General features: G+C 40.7%; 1 protein-coding gene across 48 annotated transcripts in view; it reads left to right on the forward strand.

Moving 5' to 3' along the window:
* Nucleotides 1–21,347, forward strand: part of GPHN (gephyrin) — a 454,199-nt gene that overhangs the window by 253,551 nt on the left and 179,301 nt on the right. For 25 of the 48 annotated variants that reach the window (XM_078390238.1, XM_078390313.1, XM_072986099.2 and 22 more), the window contains one exon: nucleotides 15,848–16,120. The exons of 5 other annotated variants lie outside the window; for them this stretch is intronic. In XM_078390238.1, coding sequence (XP_078246364.1) covers nucleotides 15,848–16,120 — 273 coding nt within the window. Of the gene's footprint in view, nucleotides 1–15,847; nucleotides 16,121–17,784; nucleotides 17,893–21,347 lie in introns of all 48 variants that reach the window. 18 more of the 48 variants (XM_072986103.2, XM_072986093.2, XM_072986097.2 and 15 more) reach the window with 1 other exon arrangement.

The following is a 21,347-nucleotide window of genomic DNA, read 5'->3' on the forward strand; positions in this document are numbered from 1 at the left end:
GTAGATTCCTCTGAAGAAGTCTCCTGTGATGAAGAAGCTGTAATTTTAGAAAATGAAATGAAAGCTGCTCTAAAAGTACTTGGAAGAAATAAGCCATGCAGAGTAGATAGGATAGTGATAGAACTATTCCAGACTACAGAGAATGTCAAAATCCTAACAAGATTATGCCAACAAATATGGAAAATTAAAAAATGGCACACTAACTAGAAACAATCAATATATATTCAGATTCCTAAGAAAGGCTACACCAAAGAGTGTAGTAACTATAGGACTGTTGCATTAATTTCCCATGCAAGGAAAGTGATGCTCAAAGTGTAACAACAAAGACTTCTGCCATATATGGACCAAGAAATACCTCATACTTAAACTGGATTCTGAAAAAGGAGAAGTACTAGAGATCCTTTTGTAAAAATATATGTTAGTTACTGAAAAGTGCCAAAGAATTTCAGATCAGTCTGTGTGCTTGATTGACCACAATATTTGACTGTGTAGATTGCGAGCAACTGTGGGTTGTTCTGAAAGAAATTGGTGTGTCTCACCACTTGATTATCTTGATGCGTAACCTGTGTTGTGGACAAGAGATATCATGACAGAATGGCGAGACAGAATGGTTTCCTGTAGACAAAGGTGCACCCCCCCTTTATCAGCTCAATCTGTATGCAAAACATATACAGAAAGCCAAACTACATTCACATGAAGGAGGTGGAAGAAATGATCAGGAGATCAATTCCCCATTTTGTTTCCTGGGGATGTGCCAGCCTATTTAGCCCAGCACATGCTGAAAGTCCCAGACTGCCACTGCAAGAAGAGGCCATAAACCACTTCAGAGTACTTTATATCAATGAAACTCTGGCAGGTGTCAGCATAATGCATACAATTTTTATTATTGAATAGATTTAATGAAAATGAAATAGGTTTAAAATCACTTCAGATAAAATGGAAAGAGGCTGAGAATTGTGCTGCTGTATTTTTGATGGGAGATCATGTCACCACTTTTTTGTGTGTTTTATTGTGTATATTTTTCACCAAGTATTTGCAGGGGGCACAGCCCTTTTCAAATTATAAATTGGACCTCTGCTCAGCAAAGATCTTGCTCTGTGGTGTCATGTCTGGCTACTGAGCTACTATTTCCCACCAAATACTAATGCTCAGAAAATAATCTTTTTTTCAAATACCACTTTCTTTTTAGTACCAAACTGATGAGGTCATTGAGCAAGTCAAGAAGAGCAGGTCCACAACCCATCCCTAGGTTTTGTACATGCTCTTATAATTCTCAGAGGGGACGCTTTTAATGTTGTCCCTCTTGGTATTGATGTAATTGTCTTACAGCCATTTCTGACCTCCCTTCTGTAAATCACTTGGTATTTTCACTTTATTTCTGTACATAAATCACAAAGAAATAAGATAGGTTAGGTAAAGGTAAAGGTTCCCCTTGATGTTTAGTCCAGTCGTGTCTGACTCTAGGGCATGGTGCTCATCCTCGTTTCCAAGCCATAGAACCAGCATTTGTCTGAAGATAGTTTCGGTGGTCACATGGCCAGTGCGATTAGATACAGAACACTGTTACCTTTCCACCATGGTGGTACCTATTTATCTACTTGCATTTGCATGCTTTCGAACTGCTAGGTTGGCAGGAGCTGGGACAAGCAATGGGAGCTCACTCCGTCGCGTGGATTTGATCTTACGACTCCTGGTCTTCTGACCTTGCAGCACAGAGGCTTCTGCGGTTTAACCCGCAGCGCCACCATGTCCCTTAAGATAGGTTAGTTAACTATAAATTATGTTCTTTATGTGACCTTTTGGGTAACTGCACAATCCAAAATCTTTCCCCATGGCAGATTTGTGGTTTGACTATGTTACAGGGGGCAATAAATAAATGCCCCAAAGTTGGTTGTTCACCTCTAAAATCATTCACATAAAATGTGAGGGTTATGTGCATGGATTGAGGATGGGGCGAGTATATACTTAATTTTTCTAAAGTCAAGTAGTTTCCATGATGTTTTTTGAGGCACAACTTCATTTGTGTCTGCACATATCACTTAAAGAACATCCACTAAAGGTAAGAAACCTGTCTATCTTGGGAACTTGCTATTACTTTGTCTTTCTGAGGAAGAATATGGGAGTTAAGTATAAAGGCAAGGAAAACCATTTGCCAAAGGGAGTAGGAAACTTTTTAGTACCAAAAACTGAAAACCAAGTACTTCAAGAGCATTATGGTTAATGCTCTTGAAGGAGCATTGGAAGAGATCTCAGCTTGCTTGCATATGCTCAGATGAAAATTAGATTCTTTGTTTGCTCTAGTGGGCAGGAGAGCATAACCAAAGATGACTTCAGTCTATTCACAGGAGCAATAAAATTGAAGGGTTTGTTAAATCACAGCAGATGAACAGGAACCATGTCTATAAGACAAAATCAGAGGAAAGTGAATGAATTGGAGAAAAAACATTATAATTAAATTTTAAAAATCAGTGCAGAACAACGTGGATTAAAATATAAATGACGCTGGCACATAAATAAGAAGACTTAATAATAATACTTGTGTGCTGTCAAGTGAATTCTGACTTATAGCAACCCTTTAGAATGTTTTCATAGGGGATTTTACCATTCCCTTCTTCTGGAGGCACACTGGGAGTGTGCAGCTTGCCCAAGGCCAAACTGGCTGGTTCTTCTGAGATGCACAGTAAGAAATTGAACTCTAAACCTCTGGGTTCACAGACAGACACCTAATTCACTAAGACTTACCACGTGCAATATTAGCCACAATTAACTGTTTATTCACATCATTTTTTAAATATTATTATTTATTATTTATATTATTTTAAATAATTATTTATTTATAAACTAAGATACATATACTGCTAACACATAAAACTTACTAAATACATAATCACAAAATATTAGTGCACCCCTCCCCCTAGGGACCATTATATCTTACATAGTTTTACTTATAACTATAATCTTCCTTCTCCTTTATTCACCCCCAAAGTTCTTCCAAAAATACATATATTCATTGCCCATTTTCCCCTTTCCCTTTACACAATACAGTTTTTATAAATTCTTCCCATATTTCATTGAATCTATTAATATGTACAACCGTATCTCTCCCTTTTTAAACTTAATTTCTGAAGTCAATTTGTCATTAATTGCTATATTCCATATTTCATTGTGCAACTCTTGCAGCCGGAAATCCCAATTCTGCTTCCAGTTCTTTGTTATAAGCAATTGAGTTATGTTTACCAAATTAATTACCATTTTTGGTGTGTTATTCACATCACTGTTTTCTATCTTCAATAACAATGCTGTTTTTGAAACTGTTTGAATACTAACTTCCAACAGTTCTCTAATCCAGGGGTCCCCAACCCTCGGTCTGCAGCCCAGTGCCAGTCCGTGGAGACATATCTCCCACCCACCCCGCACACACTCCTCCCGCACAGCCCTTTGCACATGCGCGTGAGTGCGTGCGTGCCCACGTGAGTACCCCCTACCCCTTTGCACATGAGCACAAGTGTACCCACCCTTCGCACATGCAGACGAGTGTGCGTACAAGCGGCCCGCTCCTTCACGCATGTGTGAGAGTGCGTGTGCGCCCCTTTGCACATGTACACATTACCAATAATGCCATTATTAATGCAAACAATATCAGGGAGAGGGGCCATCCCTCTCTTGTTCCCCAGCTTAGGTTTGTCATTTCTGTAATATCATCATTTACCATCATTATTGCTTTATTGCCAGAATATAATTGTTTTATAATATTATTAAATTTTGTTCCGAACACCATTTCTTTTATCAGTATCTTCAGTGTTGGCCATTCCACACAATCAAAGGCTTTGAATATATCTAATTCTATTTTACCTGCTTTTAATTTATTTTCTCTGTATAAAAACTTCATAGCTCTCCTAACCAGATCTGGCATTTGTCTACCACCATAAAACCACACTGATTGTTTTTAACATATTTTTCAATAAATGTAATAATTTTTCTTGCCAACACTGAGGTAAATATCTTTGCATCCTGATTTATTAATGCTATAGGTCTATAGGACCTTGGGTCTGTAGCATTCTTATTTAGTTTCAGAAAAATCCTCAGTTTTTTTTCATCTTAATCCCTTTTATCATTTCTTATTGCTCCTATTGTGTGACTTGAGACACCAATCTAGAACTTTTTTTGCTATTTTCATAATAATTCCTTTTAAACACAATAAATACCTCTGTACCTTTTCTATCTCCACATTCTCTAGTTCTTTCCTTTTTGCCATGATTGCCATCAACACATTTCTTTCTTCGTACTTTAAATATCTTCTCTCTAGTTCTATAATTTCTTGCTTTAGCTCCTTCACCTTTTGCTTTTGTGATTTTTTTTCCAAATTATATGAATGTTTTATGCTTAATCCTCTCTTTACTGCTTTTAAAGTTTCCCAAACTATATTTATACTACTTCCACCATGTCAGGAATGTGCCTCCTTAGAGGAGTCATTCGACTCGGGGAAGGTGTCATAAGCCTAATTCCCAGCTTCCACCACCTTTTGTTAGAGCAGTAGAACAAGTTACTTTGGGAGTTGGTGAGTGCTCCAACACTGGAGGCATTCAAGAAAAACTTAGGTAATCACCTGGCAGATATGCTGTGATTATGTTCCTGCATTGAACAGGGGGTTGGATTTGATGGCCTTTGTAGGCCCCTTCCAACTTCACTTTTCTATGATTCTATGAGGACACCCAGAGAACAAAAATAGCAAACATAGCCCTTGTGGCCAAGGCACTTTTTAAAGTTACTCCCTTCATCCTAAACCCTGCGGGGTTTAGCAAAAGGAGGGGGAAAGGGATCAAAGCAATCTCATGGCTGCACAATCTCTTTGATCCCTTTCCCTCCTGTGCAGCCGCGGGATTGCTTTGATCCTTCCCCCCTCCTTTTGCTATGCCCTGTAAGACCTAGCAAGTGGAGAAAAAAGCAGGGATCAAAGCGCTGCAGGACTGCTTTGCTCCCTGCTTTCCCCTCTACTTGTTTTTGTTTTCTTTCAGCTTACTTCTGTAAGATGACCCTCAATTTTTAGTCTGAAGATTTTAGACAAAAGTATTGTCTTATACACGAAAAAATATGGTGTGTGTCTGTCTGTCTGTCTATCCATATTCATCTCTTTCTTTGCTACTAACTCTATTCTTTTTCCCCCTTTCAAGCTTATTTTTTATAAAACACTACTATTGTGTTTTCCCAAAAATAAGACAGGTTCTTATATTAATTTTTGCACAAAAATTCGGGGAATTTTTTTAAAAGTACAACAATCTACATTTATTCAAATACCATCATTTATTGTATTTATTATTATTAATTCATTCCCATTCTCCTTCCACTTCTTTAAATGTACCTGGTGTCACTTTCTCCAGAGGTGCCTCCGCCACCACTGCTGCCAGGTGCAACCATGGTGGTGGCTCATGTTCCTCCAGTGGCGGTGCCTGGGCTGAGGCTCCCATTGGGGCTGGCAGGTACAGGGTTTGTATTGTGGGGAAAAATGGCAGCAGTGGAGGGGACGTCATTGGTGTGGAGGGTGGCGGAATCCCAATGCTGACAAGCCTGGTTGAGGAGAGGGCGGTGGCTGTGGCACCAAAGAGGGAGCCAAACAAGAGGATGGTTAAAAGGCTTATTATGGTAGGAGAAAGAGGGGAGAGGAAAAATAAAGGCAGGTCGGGGCCTGGCTGGCTGGCGGGGGCCAGAGCTCCAAAATCGCCTCCCCCCCTCCAACCTTGTGCTTTGTTAGCCTTGCCTGGGTGCACGCTGGAGGGGGGGAATGCATGCACACTGCAGAGGTGTGAGTCTCAAGAGCCGTTGGGAACTTAGGAGCCAAGGAGCAAGTTCCTGGTGGCACGCAGCTCCTTCCTCCCTGGCCACTCAGTCTCTCCACGAACAAGGGAAGTGGGAGAGGATGGGAAGAGTTTTAAGTCTGTCTCAAGGGCTTGGAGGATCCTGGTGGGTCCCTGGTGGAGGGCAGGGTTTCACTTAACTAGGACTTATTTTTGGGGTAGGGCTTACGTTACAATCATCTTGAAAAATCATACTAGGGCTCATTTTCGGGAAAACACGTTAGCATTGTTATTCTTTGCTATTCTTCGCTATTCTTCAGTGGTCTTTACTATGTACTGATCTATCATTACTTAAGCTTATGTTTCATTACCTTTTCCCTTTAACATACTCTTATATTATACTTTTCTTTTCTCCCTCCTTTTCTATTTCTTATTTTTTCTTACTCCCATTTTTCTTCTTCTTCTTCTGGTTGATCTGGACTCCCTCTTGCCCTGTATCGTTGCCCCTCTTCCACTGGACCTCTTTCCCCTGAGTCTCCATACTGCATTCTTTCCCTTAATTCATTTCCATTTTCTTCACTTCCTGTTGGAATTATTCTTTATTTATAATCCCCAGTTCTTCCATCTTTTCCAATGCTTCTTCACAGGACTCCATTCTGTAATATATTCCTTGATACTTTATTTTCATAAAAAAATGGATATCCCCAACTGTACTCCACGTTCTCCCTTTTCAAAATCACGTAGAATTGTCTCATGTGTCTTCTGTATTGTATTGTAGCTCCAAATAAATCTGGATAGACTTGAATTATATCCTCTTTAAACTTAATCTCTTTCAGCCCTCTTATTTTTTTTCATTAAGCATTCTTTTTTGAAGTATTACAAAAATTTGACTTCAGTGTCTCTGTAGCTTTTTCTTCTCTTGCAGTGTGCACAGTCAAGATCTTCTCTCTGAAATTTAATTTCAGGAATTATATTTCCATCCCAATCAGCAATTTCTCTAACTAGCTGTTCTACATCTTTGTCTGGTCTCTCTCTCATGCCTCATGCTGGTCTTCCATGATTTTTCCTCAATTCTTTTATTTCTTTGTTCTGTCTTTTCATTTCCACAGCATTTGATGTTATTTTATTTTCATTCTCTTTAATTCTTCCTATGACTTCCTCCAGTTGTTTAGTAATTTTTTCCATTAAATTTTCTAGTCTTTAATATTCTTAAATTGGGTCATATGAGCAAATTCTAATTGTTTATCTTTCTCAAAGCTTTTCCCTTTTCTCACATCAGTCTTTTGTGCCTCTTCTTGCTCAGTTCTCTGCAGCCTACAATCTGAAGGTCTATTTCTTTGCCAGACTGTTCCCAGACTTTTACTTTTTGGTTTCAATTTTGGCATGAACCAGTTCTTTATTATAAAAAGAGAAGTTCTTTATATAACAAATAGTCCTTTTTAACTTCTACCATAATAGTCCTTTTTAACTTCTACCATAGTGCTTTTCAAACTATTATTTCCCTCTCATCCAGTAGAGGGCACTCCATTCTCATATCCTTTACAACTGTCTATTTTCCAGTAATTCCGGAAGCAATTAATCAAGAGTTCACTCAGCTTTCCTCACTTTCTGCTCTCCCCTTAGTGAACATAGATCTCCAAGCCCCACATATATCAAAATATGGTTAAATGTATTTGTCCCAATTTCTTTTTCCTTTTCCACTGGATGGAGCTCATATCCTATGGCCAGGATGACCATTCACACCCCCACAGTTTTAAACAAGCTTTTCACAAGCTGGCTATATTCTCTCTGTGTCTTTAATCAGCCTGCTTTTAACACATTCTGCTATTCCGTAGTGTTTTGTGATGATTGATTCAGTCTGCTTGGCTTCTGATCTGTCAATCTTCAGCACTCAGTAAATGTAGTCTTGCTTATCTCTTTTAATTGGTCATAACTGGATTATTTTCTCTTAAATCACCTCACCCCATTCACAAGCGAGAATGACAGTGAAGCAATCTCGTTTAAGCTCAGTAATATTTCTTGTTTTCCATGAGGGGATTTATATGATTTAGTATCTGCACGTTTGCCAGTGCTGGCTCCTCCCCCCGAAATTAGATGTTTATAAAGGCCTATAACAAAATTCTTATATAAAAATTAGTCCAGAGATAAATGGAAAAATTAATAAAACAGACTATTTAAAGTTAATTAAAATAGACTAATGAAGATTGAGTCCCACCAGAAGACAAGAATTTTTAAAAACTAATAAAAGGAGGAAAGAATGGAAACCTAGAAAAAAAAAGGTTTATTCTGAACTCTCGAAATCTAGCTGACAGCAGCAGGTGCTGCCTGTATGTAAAAATCACAAGAAGAAATTCGCTTTAGGAAGAGAACATTCCACACACAGAAATAACAAATGTTAATCAGTGCTGTACAGAGAGTCTGTGGAAGAGTCCGTAGAAGATTCACCATCTAACCCATTGTAGTTAGTGGAAATATTAATAAATGAATCTGAAAGCAATTCCCTTCTCTGTATTTCAGGAAAAAGATAGGTTTCAGCACACACAAGTCATCAGAGAAGAAAACTATTTGTATGTGGGATACCAAAAAATGTTGAAGCTAATGTGAAGTCTAGAGAAAATAGAACCTTCTTCAAAATGAAGGCAAAAAGACAAACTTAAGTTTTATTTCTTCAGAACAGGGCCAAGCCAAGAGCCAGGTTTTGGAGGGAAAAGAAAAATTAGAAAAATTGGCTGGAAAAAGCTCATGGGGAGAAAGAATTTGTTTCAACTGCCAAGAGAGGGGCCATATTGCTTCCCAGTGTACTAAAACAAAACAAAATAAAGAAATTTTACCTCAGAGAATGAATTTAAACAAGGCTAAGTCTGTGTACTGCATTCAGAACAGTCAAATGGCTCCCCCTAGTGAAGAGCCAGTTGTCATGGAAATGACAGCAGAGTCAGCCGAGCTCTCTAAAATGGATACATATAGGGGAGAGATCTCAAGTTATGACGATAATATTCCTATTGCTGAAATTAAACACTGTTTATATATTAGAACTGATTCTCAATTATTTGAATCAGCTGGAGACAATATAGGAATATTTGAACACAACTATTTAGCATTGAGAGACACTTGCTCCCAAGTTACCATTTGTCACTCTGATATAGTACCTCAGAAGCACATTATTCCTAATCAGCATATGACAATCAAAGGGATTGGGAAGGAGGTAGTGATTTTGCCTGTAGCAGAAGTTTTAATTCGTTATCAAGGATGGCAAGGGAATTGACGCGTTGGAGTTTCATCGCAAATCCCTGCAGCAGTGCTTATAGGCACAGATCTCTCAAAACATGTTAAGAGTGCATTGGTGGTTACACAATCACAAACAGAACAAACTGAGGCAGCAGGAAACGTTACTGATGTTCAAGAGAGAGATGAAAATATACCCCAAGCTGAGGCATTTTCTCTGGAAATACCTCAGAAAAGTTTATTTTCCCAAGAGCAGTTAGCAGACTCCACTTTAAAAGGCTGTTGTGAGAAAGTGGCTGGCAAGGAATTATCTCCTGAATCCCCTGGACGTTTCATTATCAAACAAGGGTTACTATACAGAGAAAACTTGATAAATATTTCAAAAGGGGGACCTGAGATTAGAAGCCAGTTAGTTGAAACATAAAATATTGTTCAATGACTTTGGAAAGGGGATATGCAGACATATTCGCTGCACATTTGGGTATAAATAAAACCAAACTGAGAATAACCCAGAATTTTTACTGGCTTAAAATAGAAAAACAGAGTAGAAATTTCTGTCAGAAATTTGATGTGTGCCAGAACCAGAGTTATAACAGTGACCTGACTGAGGTTAAGCTGTGCCCTTTACCAGAAATCTCTACACCTGTTAGAAGTATTGAAGCAGACATTATAGAACCATCGTTTGCCTCCAGATTTATAGAGAGATTGTGGCCGATTTGTGGAGTAAAACATTTGAAAACTTCTCTTTATCATCAGCAGAGTGATGAATTAACGGAGCAGTTTAGTGGGATCATTCCAACTGAACTGTTAATAGAGGGGATGGTGAAAGCATCATATAGAGTCGTTCATAAAATGAGTGACCTCAATTACCTTATTGAGGGAGATGAACACTTAGGCAGAAGGGTGGTTCATGTAAATGCCCTTAAGCCATATTATAGAGAAGAGAAAAATGTGCTGTTTGCAATGAAAGCAGCTGATAAAGAAGACCATGAGTTACCCTTCTGGGAAGGGAGGGGTCAGCCAAAGTTGAATCCAGAAGAGGTGAAGATCAGCCCTGCCTTATCCATAGAACAGCAGAGTGATCCGAAAACATTGGTTAATAAGTATCAACAGATTTTCTCAGGCAAACCTGGTGTAGCCAAGGAAGAGTTGCTTAGAATTGTTACTGGAAATGCACCCCTGCATGCTGTAACCCCATACAGAGAAACCCATGATAGTGTTCTCCCACATAGGGAAAACAATGTTGAGAATGTATCTGTGAGACAATATGTAGAGGTAGAGAAAGACATCCACTCTGAGGCTTTAAAAAGGGACACCTACAGAGATGGTCAGGGGGAGGAGGGGAAACTGCCTGTCCTTTCCCCAAATGAGATGGTGAAGCCCCAAGCCAGAAAGAGAGCGAGCTTCACTATGATGCATCCAGATGATGACATCCCTGGGTCAACCGAGTGGCCAATGACTTACAGACGATGGAAGAGGTTACGGAGGAAGGAGCCTGTGGACGACAGAGAGACTCCTGAGTGCCAGCAGTCGTATATCCAGCTGAAAGAGGCAGTAACATCCGGACCAGTCTTCATTACGCCTGGTTACCACTATGGGTCCACCTTCATTTCAAATGCTGTGAAATATGGACTTGGAGAAGTGAGGTGGTGCGCTGATGACTGCGAGAGTGAGCATGCTTTGGACATTGATAACCTGGACTTTGCAAAAGAGACTCAAATCTTGCCTTGAAAGCCAAACGACTGACAGAAGGAGACTGGACAGTTGTAATTGTCATTAAAATTTGCATCTCCATGGACATTAAAGTGCTTTAATATTGCAGAACTATGATTTTGAGGTTAAGGTTGTCAGAGGGACTATGAACTGTGTTGCTGATGCCTTATCCTGAAGACCCGACGACGACGGTTGAACTAATATGGACTCTTGTAATAACTTTTGAAAGTTATAAAATGTGTTGTTATTTCTATATGGTTTATGTATATATGTACGCAATTGCTTATTTGAATGTAAGTATATGTTAAATGATATAGTTGTGCATAAATGTGTTTAATATGTTGTGGTAAGTGGTAATGTGATATGCAATGTTTTGTTTTAGGTGCAGTTGTTTTGGGGTGAAAAGCACCTTAGCTTTCCCCCCACAAAACAACTTTTATAAGGGGGGAGGTAATGTTACGGTAGCGGTGACATCATTTGGCCGTCATTGCTGTGGCTGCGTGTCATCTGCCAATAACATGACGAGAGGTGGGACATAAGAGGGTGGAGCTAAGGTATTTAATGGGGAGTGAATGAGGTGTGAGTCAGATAGGGTTTGAGATAGGGTTTGAGATAGAGACTTGTACATGTGTAGTACTGTGCTATATATTAGAGTGAAGGTCTGAGAGAGAGAGAGTGTGTGGGGTACTTTATTATTACTGATTGCCTTTTATTTTAATTATTATAGTGATTTACCATTCCTTTTGTTATTATCAATAAACATAAGTTTTTATTTTAAAAATCATACTTTTGTCTGAAGAGTTTTATGAGGGAATGGTTGGTGGCAGCATGAAATAAAGTGAGTGTGAGTGTGTCGTGGCACCTCCTTTGTGTCGTGTGAGGAGGCTGTCACAACGTCCATCGCAGATTACAAATCATGATGGAGATGTATAATCTCCAGGCTCAAAAGAAAGGTACCTCAAAATGCGAGATGCAGGGGAGTGGACAGGTATCTAGTTGTCTTCTGTGCTCCCAGAGGTATCTGGTGGGGCTACTGTGAGATACAGGAAACTGGAGTAGATAGGCACTTGGCCTGATCCAGCAGGGCTCTTCTTATGTTCTTATATGCTCTGTGAAGAATACATACTGGTGGAAGAACAATTAGTCAAAATACAGTGACATAGTAACAGTGAGAATATAGTTGGGGGGAAACTATATCAGCAAACCCTCGAGCCACACGGTGCTGTTGATGAACGCCAGGTCAGTACAAAATAAAACTGCCCTCATCCATGATGTAATTCTGGATGAGGGGTCTGACCTGGCGTGCATTACTGAGACCTGGGTGGGAGAGGAGGGTGGTGTTCCCCTCTCCCAGCTATGTCCGCCTGGGTACTCAGTCCAGCACCAGGGTCGCTCGGAGGGTCGGGGAGGGGGAGTTGCTATAGTCTATAGGAGTTCTATCTCCTTGACCAGGCTTCCTGTCCCTTTGAGAGGAGGTCTCGAGGGCCTGTATTGTGTGTTGGGCTCGCGAGACAGGTTAGGGATTCTGTTGGTGTACCGCCCACCCTGCTGCGTACCAACAGTCTCCCTGCCTGAGCTGACAGAGGTAGTCTCGGACCTGATGTTGAGGACTCCCAGGCTGTTGGTGCTGGGGGACTTCAACATCCATGCCGAGGCTGCCTTGACTGGGGCGGCTCAGGACTTCATGGCCACCATGACAACCATGGGGCTGTCTCAATGTGTCATCGGTCCGACGCATGAGAAGGGCCACACCTTGGACCTGGTTTTCTCAACGGGACTGGAAGATGGTGGTTTGGATGTGGAGGGGCTGGTCGTGACCCCATTGTCATGGTCAGACCACTTCCTGGTCAAGTTCAGTCTATTAGCGTCTTCTTCCCTCTGCAAGGGTGGGGGATCTATTAAGATGATCCGCCCTCGGAGACTAATGGATCCAGATGGATTCCTGAATGCTCTGGGGGATTATCCGTCTGATATGGTCGGCGCTCCTGTCGAAGCTCAGGTCACCCTATGGAATAGGGAGATGACCCGGGCGGTTGACACGATTGCGCCTAAGCGTCCTCTCCCTGCTCGCCGAGCCCAGACAGCTCCCTGGTATACTTCTGAACTGCGGGCGATGAAGCGAGAGGGGAGACGGCTGGAGCGCAGGTGGAGGAAATCCCGCTGGGAGTCCGATCGAACACGACTTAGAGCCCATTATTGGGCCTATTTCGTGGCAATACGGCTGGCGAAACGGCAATATTTCTCCAGCCGTATTGCTTCCTCAGAATGTCGTCCAGCAGAGCTGTTTCGGGTGGTCCGGGATCTTCTTCAACCGGGAAATCCGGTGGAGGTCCCGGACTGCTCATCAGCTCGCTGTGATGAGTTTGCCATACATTTTGAGGGAAAAATCGCTCAGATTCGCAGTGGGTTGGACTCCACAGTTACTGCAGAATCAGAGGATGTGTCCAGTGCGCCGTGCTTAGGTCCAGTATTAATGGATGAGTTTCAATTGTTGAGACCTGATGATGTGGACAGGGTGCTTGGATCTGTCCGTTCTACCACCACTCCGCTCGACCCTTGCCCATCCTGGCTAATTGGAAGATCAGCCAGGGGGGTTCGCACCTGGGTCCAGGAGGCCGTGAATGCCTCTCTGAGAGAGGGAGTGGTCCCTACCGCCTTGAAAGAGGCGGTGATTCGACCACTCCTTAAAAAGCCTAACCTGGACCCAAGGCTGGTGGTCAACTACCGACCAGTGGCAAACCTCCCTTATTTGGGCAAGGTGTTGGAGCGGGTTGTGGCCGGGCAACTCCAGGCGCTGCTGGATGAAACGGATTTTCTGGATCCATTTCAATCGGGTTTCAGGCCGGGTTTTGGTACAGAGACTGCCTTGGTCGCCCTGTACGATGACCTTTGCCGGGAGAGAGACAGGGGGAGTGTGACCCTGTTGATACTCCTGGACCTCTCAGCGGCTTTCGACACCATCGACCATGGTGTCCTTCTGGATAGGCTGGCTGGGTTGGGAGTTGGGGGCACTGTTTTACAGTGGTTCCGCTCCTTCCTGGCTGACCGTGTCCAGAGGGTGGTGCTGGGGGACAGTTGCTCTGCCCCATGGCATTTATGTCATGGGGTTCCTCAGGGCTCAATACTGTCCCCCATGCTGTTCAACATCTACATGAAACCGCTGGGAGAGGTCATCAGGAGGTTTGGGCTGAGGAGTCAGCAATATGCTGACGATACTCAGCTCTACCTCTCGTTTTCCACCAATCCAGGTGAGGCAGTTTCTGTGCTGAACTCGTGTCTGGACCTGATAATGGACTGGATGAGGGTTAATAAATTGAAACTCAATCCAGACAAGACGGAAGTGCTGTTAGTGGGTGCTTCGCCGGACAGGCTGGAGGGCCATTTCCCTGCCCTGAATGGGGTTGCACTCCCCCTAAGGGACAGGGTCCGCAGCTTGGGGGTGCTCCTGGACCCCAGTCTAACACTGGAAGCCCAGGTGGACTCGGTGGCCAGGGGTGCCTTCCTTCAGCTGCGGAAATTATACCAGCTACGGCCCTACCTGGACGAGCGGAGTCTCATGACAGTCACACATGCACTGGTAACATCCCGCATAGATTACTGCAATGCGCTTTACGTGGGGCTGCCTTTGAAGACGGTCCGGCGATTGCAACTGGTCCAGAATCGAGCTGCGCGGCTGGTGAGTGGTGCAGCTGCCACGGAACATATCAAGCCGATTCTGTATAAGTTACATTGGCTACCAGTTGCTGCCCGGGCCCAATTCAAAGTGCTTGTTTTGACATATAAAGCCCTAAACGGCTTGGGCCCTGGATACCTGAAGGACCGCCTCCTTCCATATGAACCTACCCGGCAGTTAAGATCTAGCCAGGGGGCCCTTTTGAAAGAGCCGTCCCTTAAGGAGGTAAGAGGGACGGCTTGTAGACAAAGGGCCTTTTCGGCAGCTGCCCCCAGACTATGGAATGCCCTCCCGACTGAGATTCGTCTGGCGCCGACGCTGATGACATTTCGGCGCCAGGTCAAAACCTTCCTGTTCCAGAAGGCTTTTAACTGAAATAATATTAGCTGTGGGTCTGATGGCAATTTTAATTGTATTTTAATTGTATTTTAATTATTTTATCTTTTGCTGTATTGAATTTTAATTATTGTAAGCCGCCCAGAGACCTCTGGGTAGTTTGGGCGGCATATAAATTGAATTAAAAAAAAAAAAAAAAAAAGGAGGCAGAAATGTGAAGCAGCAAAAAAATAGTATAAAACAGGAATATCATGCTGACCAAGGAAAACAGAACCAGTCAAGAACTCCAGTATGCGGGTCTGCTTAAATATCTAATAACTATGATACTACTGCAGCGAGAGTTCAAAAATGTATTTTTAATTTCTACTTTCTACTGTATTGAATCTGGTAGAGAAGCCATTAAGGGGGATAGATAATGAGCACAATCTGAAAAGATGTATGGCAGTGCCTAACACTGTGACAGAATCTTTGAAGCAGGGCTGCAGTATAATGTAGCATAATGGGTAAAATGTTAAATGTGAGAGTGTGTAATCAGTCTAGAATGAGGATATCTTAAGAATTGCCTTATCTTGTACAAACCACTGACTTTGCTGAAGTTGTGATGAACACTTGTGTTCTAGGCTTTCAGTGGGAGATTTCTTAGAATAGTTTTTGATGGCTACTTTCAGTCTTTCTTTTTAATCTTGATATTTCATCTGTTTTTTGCAGAGGTTCCTTTCTTCCTAACTTCCTTAATCCTGAGTAAGAAAATGATCTTCTGCTAGGAAAATCAAAAGCTTCACTTCATGTAGCTTTTTTTGACTATACAGTACAATGATTTTTATTCTGTGTGTTTTTGAGACACTTTCCTTAAGATCTTTAGACTGTAGAATATTCTAAGCCATTAGGAGAAATGTTTATAAAGAGAAAGCTTTGAGGTGGAAACATGGTGTAGATATTGTAAAGGTAATAGTAGTAGTTACATAACAGCTTTAGTTCGTTCATAAAGTACATACAAGAAACACAAGAACAGTATACATACTCTAGCCAACTTTAATAACCAGAACTGCTGAATATCTATAAGCTTTTCTGGGTAAATCATCATTGTCATTTTTCTCATTGTGCACAGGAATGCTTTCAGTTTATACTGCCAGCCCTACCTCATGCCATTGACCTTTTGCGGGATGCCATTGTAAAAGTAAAAGAGGTACATGATGAACTTGAAGATCTACCTTCACCACCACCACCTCTTTCTCCTCCTCCAACCATCAGCCCACACAAGCAAACAGAAGACAAAGGTGTACAGTGTGAGGAAGAGGAGGAAGAGAAAAAAGATAGTGGAGTTGCTTCAACAGAGGATAGTTCCTCCTCGCATATAACTGCTGCAGCCATTGCAGCTAAGGTGAGTTGAGGTCCTATACAAGGGAGCACATCAGTTTCAATCTCAGGTACTTTCTCTGAGCAGCTGGTTACATTTCAGGAATGCACTTGCTTTTTATGAATGTTCGTTTCTAAAAATTAAAAAAATGGGGTATTTAATAATAGAATTTAAAGTTTCTTTTATATAATGGGAGTTTTCTTTTATTGTCCCCCCCCCCTTTACATCAGGTGTAGGCTGTAATTTAACTGCTAATTTATACCTGTGTAAGTGAAATGGTGTAAGTCATGGTGGCAAATTTCTACTGATTAAGAAAGTGCTGACTGCTTTTTTGGTGCAGGCTCCATTACACTTGCATAAGCATAAATTGGCAGTTTGATTCTGGCTGTTATGATTTTATTCAGCTAGTGTCTTAGCACAAGAGGTGAGCATTTCTGCTTGAACAAAGGAAGATCCCCCTCTCCCCTATAGTAGTTATACTTGGTACTAAGTTTAGACATAAGGTAGAGAGCTTCTAACCCTATGATGTTTTGGACTATGTCTCCCATAATCTTTTACCATTGATTATACCAGCCAGAGTTTCTGATAGTTGAAAACTATAAAACTTGGCAGGCCAAAGCTTTCTACCTCTGCTTCAGAAACACACCACTGTTTTATAATATCTGTATAATAGAAGCATTTGGAGATACACCATGCTACCCCCATTGATCATTTATTAATTAGAGGGACTGAATTGAGTAAGGTGTCATGCTAAGTACAACTAGAAAAGTAAAGATCATTATAAATCAATGATTTGCGATGAGCCTTTAGCATGCAATCCAAGCTTCTGGACGTCAGTCTGCACTTTGAAAACTAGTGGAATGTAAATCAGCTTTATTGTTTTATCTGTCTTTACCTCTTGCAAGAAATTCGCTTAACATTCTTTTGTCCTAGCAATGCATAGTTTGAGCTTGGCTTGGAGATCTGAGCACAACAAATTGGAGTCAAACTCTGAACAATGTGTAAAGGAGAGATCTAGTACTACAGTTCCATGCATGTCTGCTGAGAAGTAGATTGCGCTGAATTCCATGGCACTTCTAGGTATATAGGATTCCAACCTAGGTATCCAGATTATAACTTGTAGATAGACTGAAACATTTCATTTTGAGCATCAACAGTCTTTTAACTCAAATTGCTCTGATCAGTTGTTTAAATGATCATGACTGCAATAGTTACAGTTATCTGTACAACTTTCGCCCATGTGCCTGTTGCATGTCTTGGGTACTTCACAGTAGGTGGTTCCTTCCGATACTTCCATGACAGAAGAGAGTGGGAGGCAAGCAATAGAGGCATGTGCAGAAAAAGGAGCAGTTAAGTGCCCTTTAACTTCCATGTTTCCATATATCAGACTAAGTTGGAGAACCTAGGTATGGGACTTTGAGTAAGACCCCATTTCCAACTTCCAGTGCACTCTACTCCAAGGTGCTATAGTCATGTTAGTGATTTGTTGTCCTGAACATTTCAAATGCAAGCAAAAGGGAAAGCAGCAGCAGCAGAAAATACCTGAGATTTAAACTGCTTTGCTCATTTATACACCTGACATTTAGGTATTCCACGTGTTTCATCCTTTTTTCCTCTATCGCATTTTGCTTGTTTAGTTTCATGTTGTCCTATCATTGTATTCATAGTTGTTATGTGTTGTACATTAGAAGCATCCATCCTACACCAGTTCCGCTGCTATCATGGCAAAAGGTGAACATCCCATTCCCGGTCTCATCTGTTATTCCCATCACACAGCAGGCAGTACAAGAGAACCGGTAAGCCACACCTATGAAAGGATTTATTATTAATATCAGCAGCCATACTGCCTGCCTTCTCTCTGTCTGTAAGGAAGAGATAACAGCTGTTTGTTTTATTCCACTGACATATTTTGTTGCTTTCTGAGCTAACAATTTCTTAACTGATTTCATACAATCTCAAATATACATTGTTTTAGGATTACTGTATTTATTTTAATGGTGTAGAGTCTTAATTCTAAGTTTAAAGTTTTTGTTTAGGTTTAGAGCAGTGTGAGGTAATTTATTCAGCACTGAAAGCTGTCATAGATATTTTTAAATTCAGATATTGAATTTAAAATGAAGCTGGAAGGTGACTTATAATTCAGAAGAGTCTGAGTGGCTGCATATGTGTTCAAATGGCTTACATATGGTTTACGGACAGATATTTCTGATAGATACTGTTATTGATTATCTATCAGTCATATTTGTCTAGCACTTATATATATATATATTGCCATTTCCTTGGAAAAGGAAAACTACACAGATTGCATATAAATTCTCTTAGTGTATATGTTAATATCCCCCTAAACAAGCAGTGACATTGATTTTTAAAAACTATGAATACTTCATTTAGTCAGTCCTCAAATCCCATTGCCACTTATCAAATATTACAATTAGAGTCTGAACAGTGTCATATTTTTTCTTTGAAAATTAATATGATATCTGACTGTGTTAGTAAGCTGAAGCTACAAGCTTCAGTGAAAGCACTGTAATTGAATTTAACGGTTGTAGTGAGCCTGACTCTTGTCAGCAGACCTGAATATTTGTATCTCTGCTCTCCATTCACAGTACAGTATACCTGTGGACTCAGCCAGCAAATTGTAGGAGAAACATTGGGAGGGATCCCTTCTTTGATTTTCCCCTTACCACTTAAAGCTTGCAAGATCTGGGGCAGAAAGGAGACTGCAGAATCTCTTTGTCTCTTTGATCCTGGGGAAATATACATGGAAGGACAGAAAAATTGGGAGAAAAGGAGACTCTGCATCTTCCGGTACTGGCCATGAAAGTGTTGGAAGCCAGCAGGGAGTTGAAGGAACAAGATACAGTGGACCCTCTACTTACGGAATTAATCCGTATTGGAACAGTGGCTGCAAGTCGAAAAGTCTGTAGGTCGAGTCTCCATTGACCTGCAATGCATTGAAAACCGATTCATCCCATAACCAGCGGTTTTTATTCTATTTTTGTTCCATTTTGGGTTTTTTCTGGTCTGTAAGTCGATTCTCCGGCTGCAAGTCGAATCTAAATTTTGTGGCCAGAGAAGTCTGTAACTCGAAAAGTCTGTAAGTCGAGCCGTCTGTAAGTTGAGGGTCCACTGTATAATGGAAGGTTTTCCATCTTTCCCTTTTTCCCAAAGAAGTGATTCCTTATGGTGGCAACACAGCTGTCATTTTGCTTCACTTTTCATAAGAATAAAGTTAGTTAGAACAATTCCCATGGTAACAGCAGGTGTGATTTTCCTCTTTGTTTTCTTTACCTGCATGTTCATTCAGCCAACAAACTAAATGAAATTTAGGTGAAGGCTAAGGTAAATTAATTCCCTTTCAATTTCCTATAGACTGCTGCTGTAATCCTAATATTTCATTAATATTTCTAAAACTATGATGGAAGTAGCCATTTGTAACAATAGAATTAATTTTTATGTGTCCATAAGCAAGTTGTAGAATACTATAAGGAACAACAGGAATATATCATGCATTCAATTATTTGTAGCTTCATTTTACCTCTCAAATCTGCTCTTCCTTCTGGACTTTATCTGCCTCTCCTCTTCCTTTTGTTATTAATCCTTGGCTTTTTCTCCTTCCTTTTGCTCCCTCCTTTATTTCTCCTAATCTCCCTCTAGTCACCCTGCTGTTCCCTGCTTACTGTCCCATCTCTTTGTTTACAGCTTGCTCCTTCCTCTTTGCCCATGGATGCTTGTCTCCATTGTGTTTCATTATATGAAAATAAAACAATTTGATAATTGAAGTGTACAATGCTGGGTTTCTTGAAGATACAGATACAGCAATCCTGCTTGTTTTCTCTTCCATGTGGTTGTTTTTTCTTCTTCAGACTCATGAAATGAACAAAGTAAAAGCAAATGTCTTAGGCTCTCTGGGAAGAAATTGAATCTCCAGTAACTCCTTCAATTATTGATATTTTAATGTGCTCAGCCATTCTCACCACTGAAATTAGGACCTAGAAGGGAAGCAAGATGTTTTTCATTTGATTGATAACAGTTTATAATGGAAAAAAATCCTAAGTACTTACACATGCAAGAGAATTCGGAGATCTTCAGGTCTCTTGGGAGAAAAAACGTAGATTGAATTGATGTAACAGTTGATTCAAACTTGAGAGAATAGATATGACATCAGAAGACTAGCTGTTTTTGTTAGAGCAGGAAAACCAGTATGAAGTAACTAGATCTTTGGAAAAGCTTTTGAATATAGTTAAATAATTTGGCAGTACAGTAGTTGTTTTATATGCACAAGTAGAGACAAATCCCATTCTCTTAAGAGGCCAACTAGACATGCCTGGGTCTGATGCATGAATGCAGTCGTTACATTCTTACACATTTCTGTAGTGAGGCAAAAGCAAAGCAAAATCTTCTGCTTGTATACCCCACTACATAGCTCTTAAAGCACTTTCTGGGCACTTTACATTTTTTTGAATTATGCAGATTTCACACACACAAACACACACCTCCCAGCTTTTCAGAAAGTATGTATCTTCTTATGTTCTGTTATTTGCCACCATATCCTTTCTAACTATATACTTGTTTGTTTGCTTGCTTGCTTGCTTACTTGTTCTGCAGTGTTTGCTCCGGTTGTCTCTTTTGTATCTGCTGGCAAGAACCTTGTGATCTGAAACTCAGTGGTTCACTATCCTGGAAAGTACAATTAGTGAAAAAGAGTGAAAGGGATAGTGAAGCCAAGGAGGAGGAAAGGAGAATAAAAAGTTTCCTTGTTATCTTGTGCACTCAAATAAGCACATAGAATAGAACTGGGGCAGAAGTGTGGGGAGGGTCCTCTTTTAAGATAAATAGGGGAAATACCAATTCTTTTCATGACAATAGGTCATTTTGAGGGCTTTTATAGTGGGTGTAATTTGTGTCCATTTAGCTAGTATCTTAGTGTGTCTTCATCTCCATTCATTTGTATTAATCTAGTGCTCTATTTATTTTCAAGCCCCCAAGCTTTAAGGATGTTTTCCTTTTAGTCTGTTTCTCTTATCAGCATATCCAACTGAGGTAAATTGTCTACTGTGTAAGTTTTAATCCTGGAATGTAATTTTTAGCCTCACTTTTAGACTGATGGTGAAACTGAAGCTTGCTGTATAAAATAATAATAGGTAGCAGGAGTAAATAGAAAACATTATAGTTGTAGATACATATCAGTTTTAGTAGAAAATACAAACAATTCAGCAAATACTAGTACTGTATCACCTAAAACTGGAGT

This window comes from Pogona vitticeps, chromosome 1 (genome assembly GCF_051106095.1).
Source record: "Pogona vitticeps strain Pit_001003342236 chromosome 1, PviZW2.1, whole genome shotgun sequence".
In the NCBI taxonomy this organism is placed as follows: Eukaryota; Metazoa; Chordata; class Lepidosauria; order Squamata; family Agamidae; genus Pogona; species Pogona vitticeps.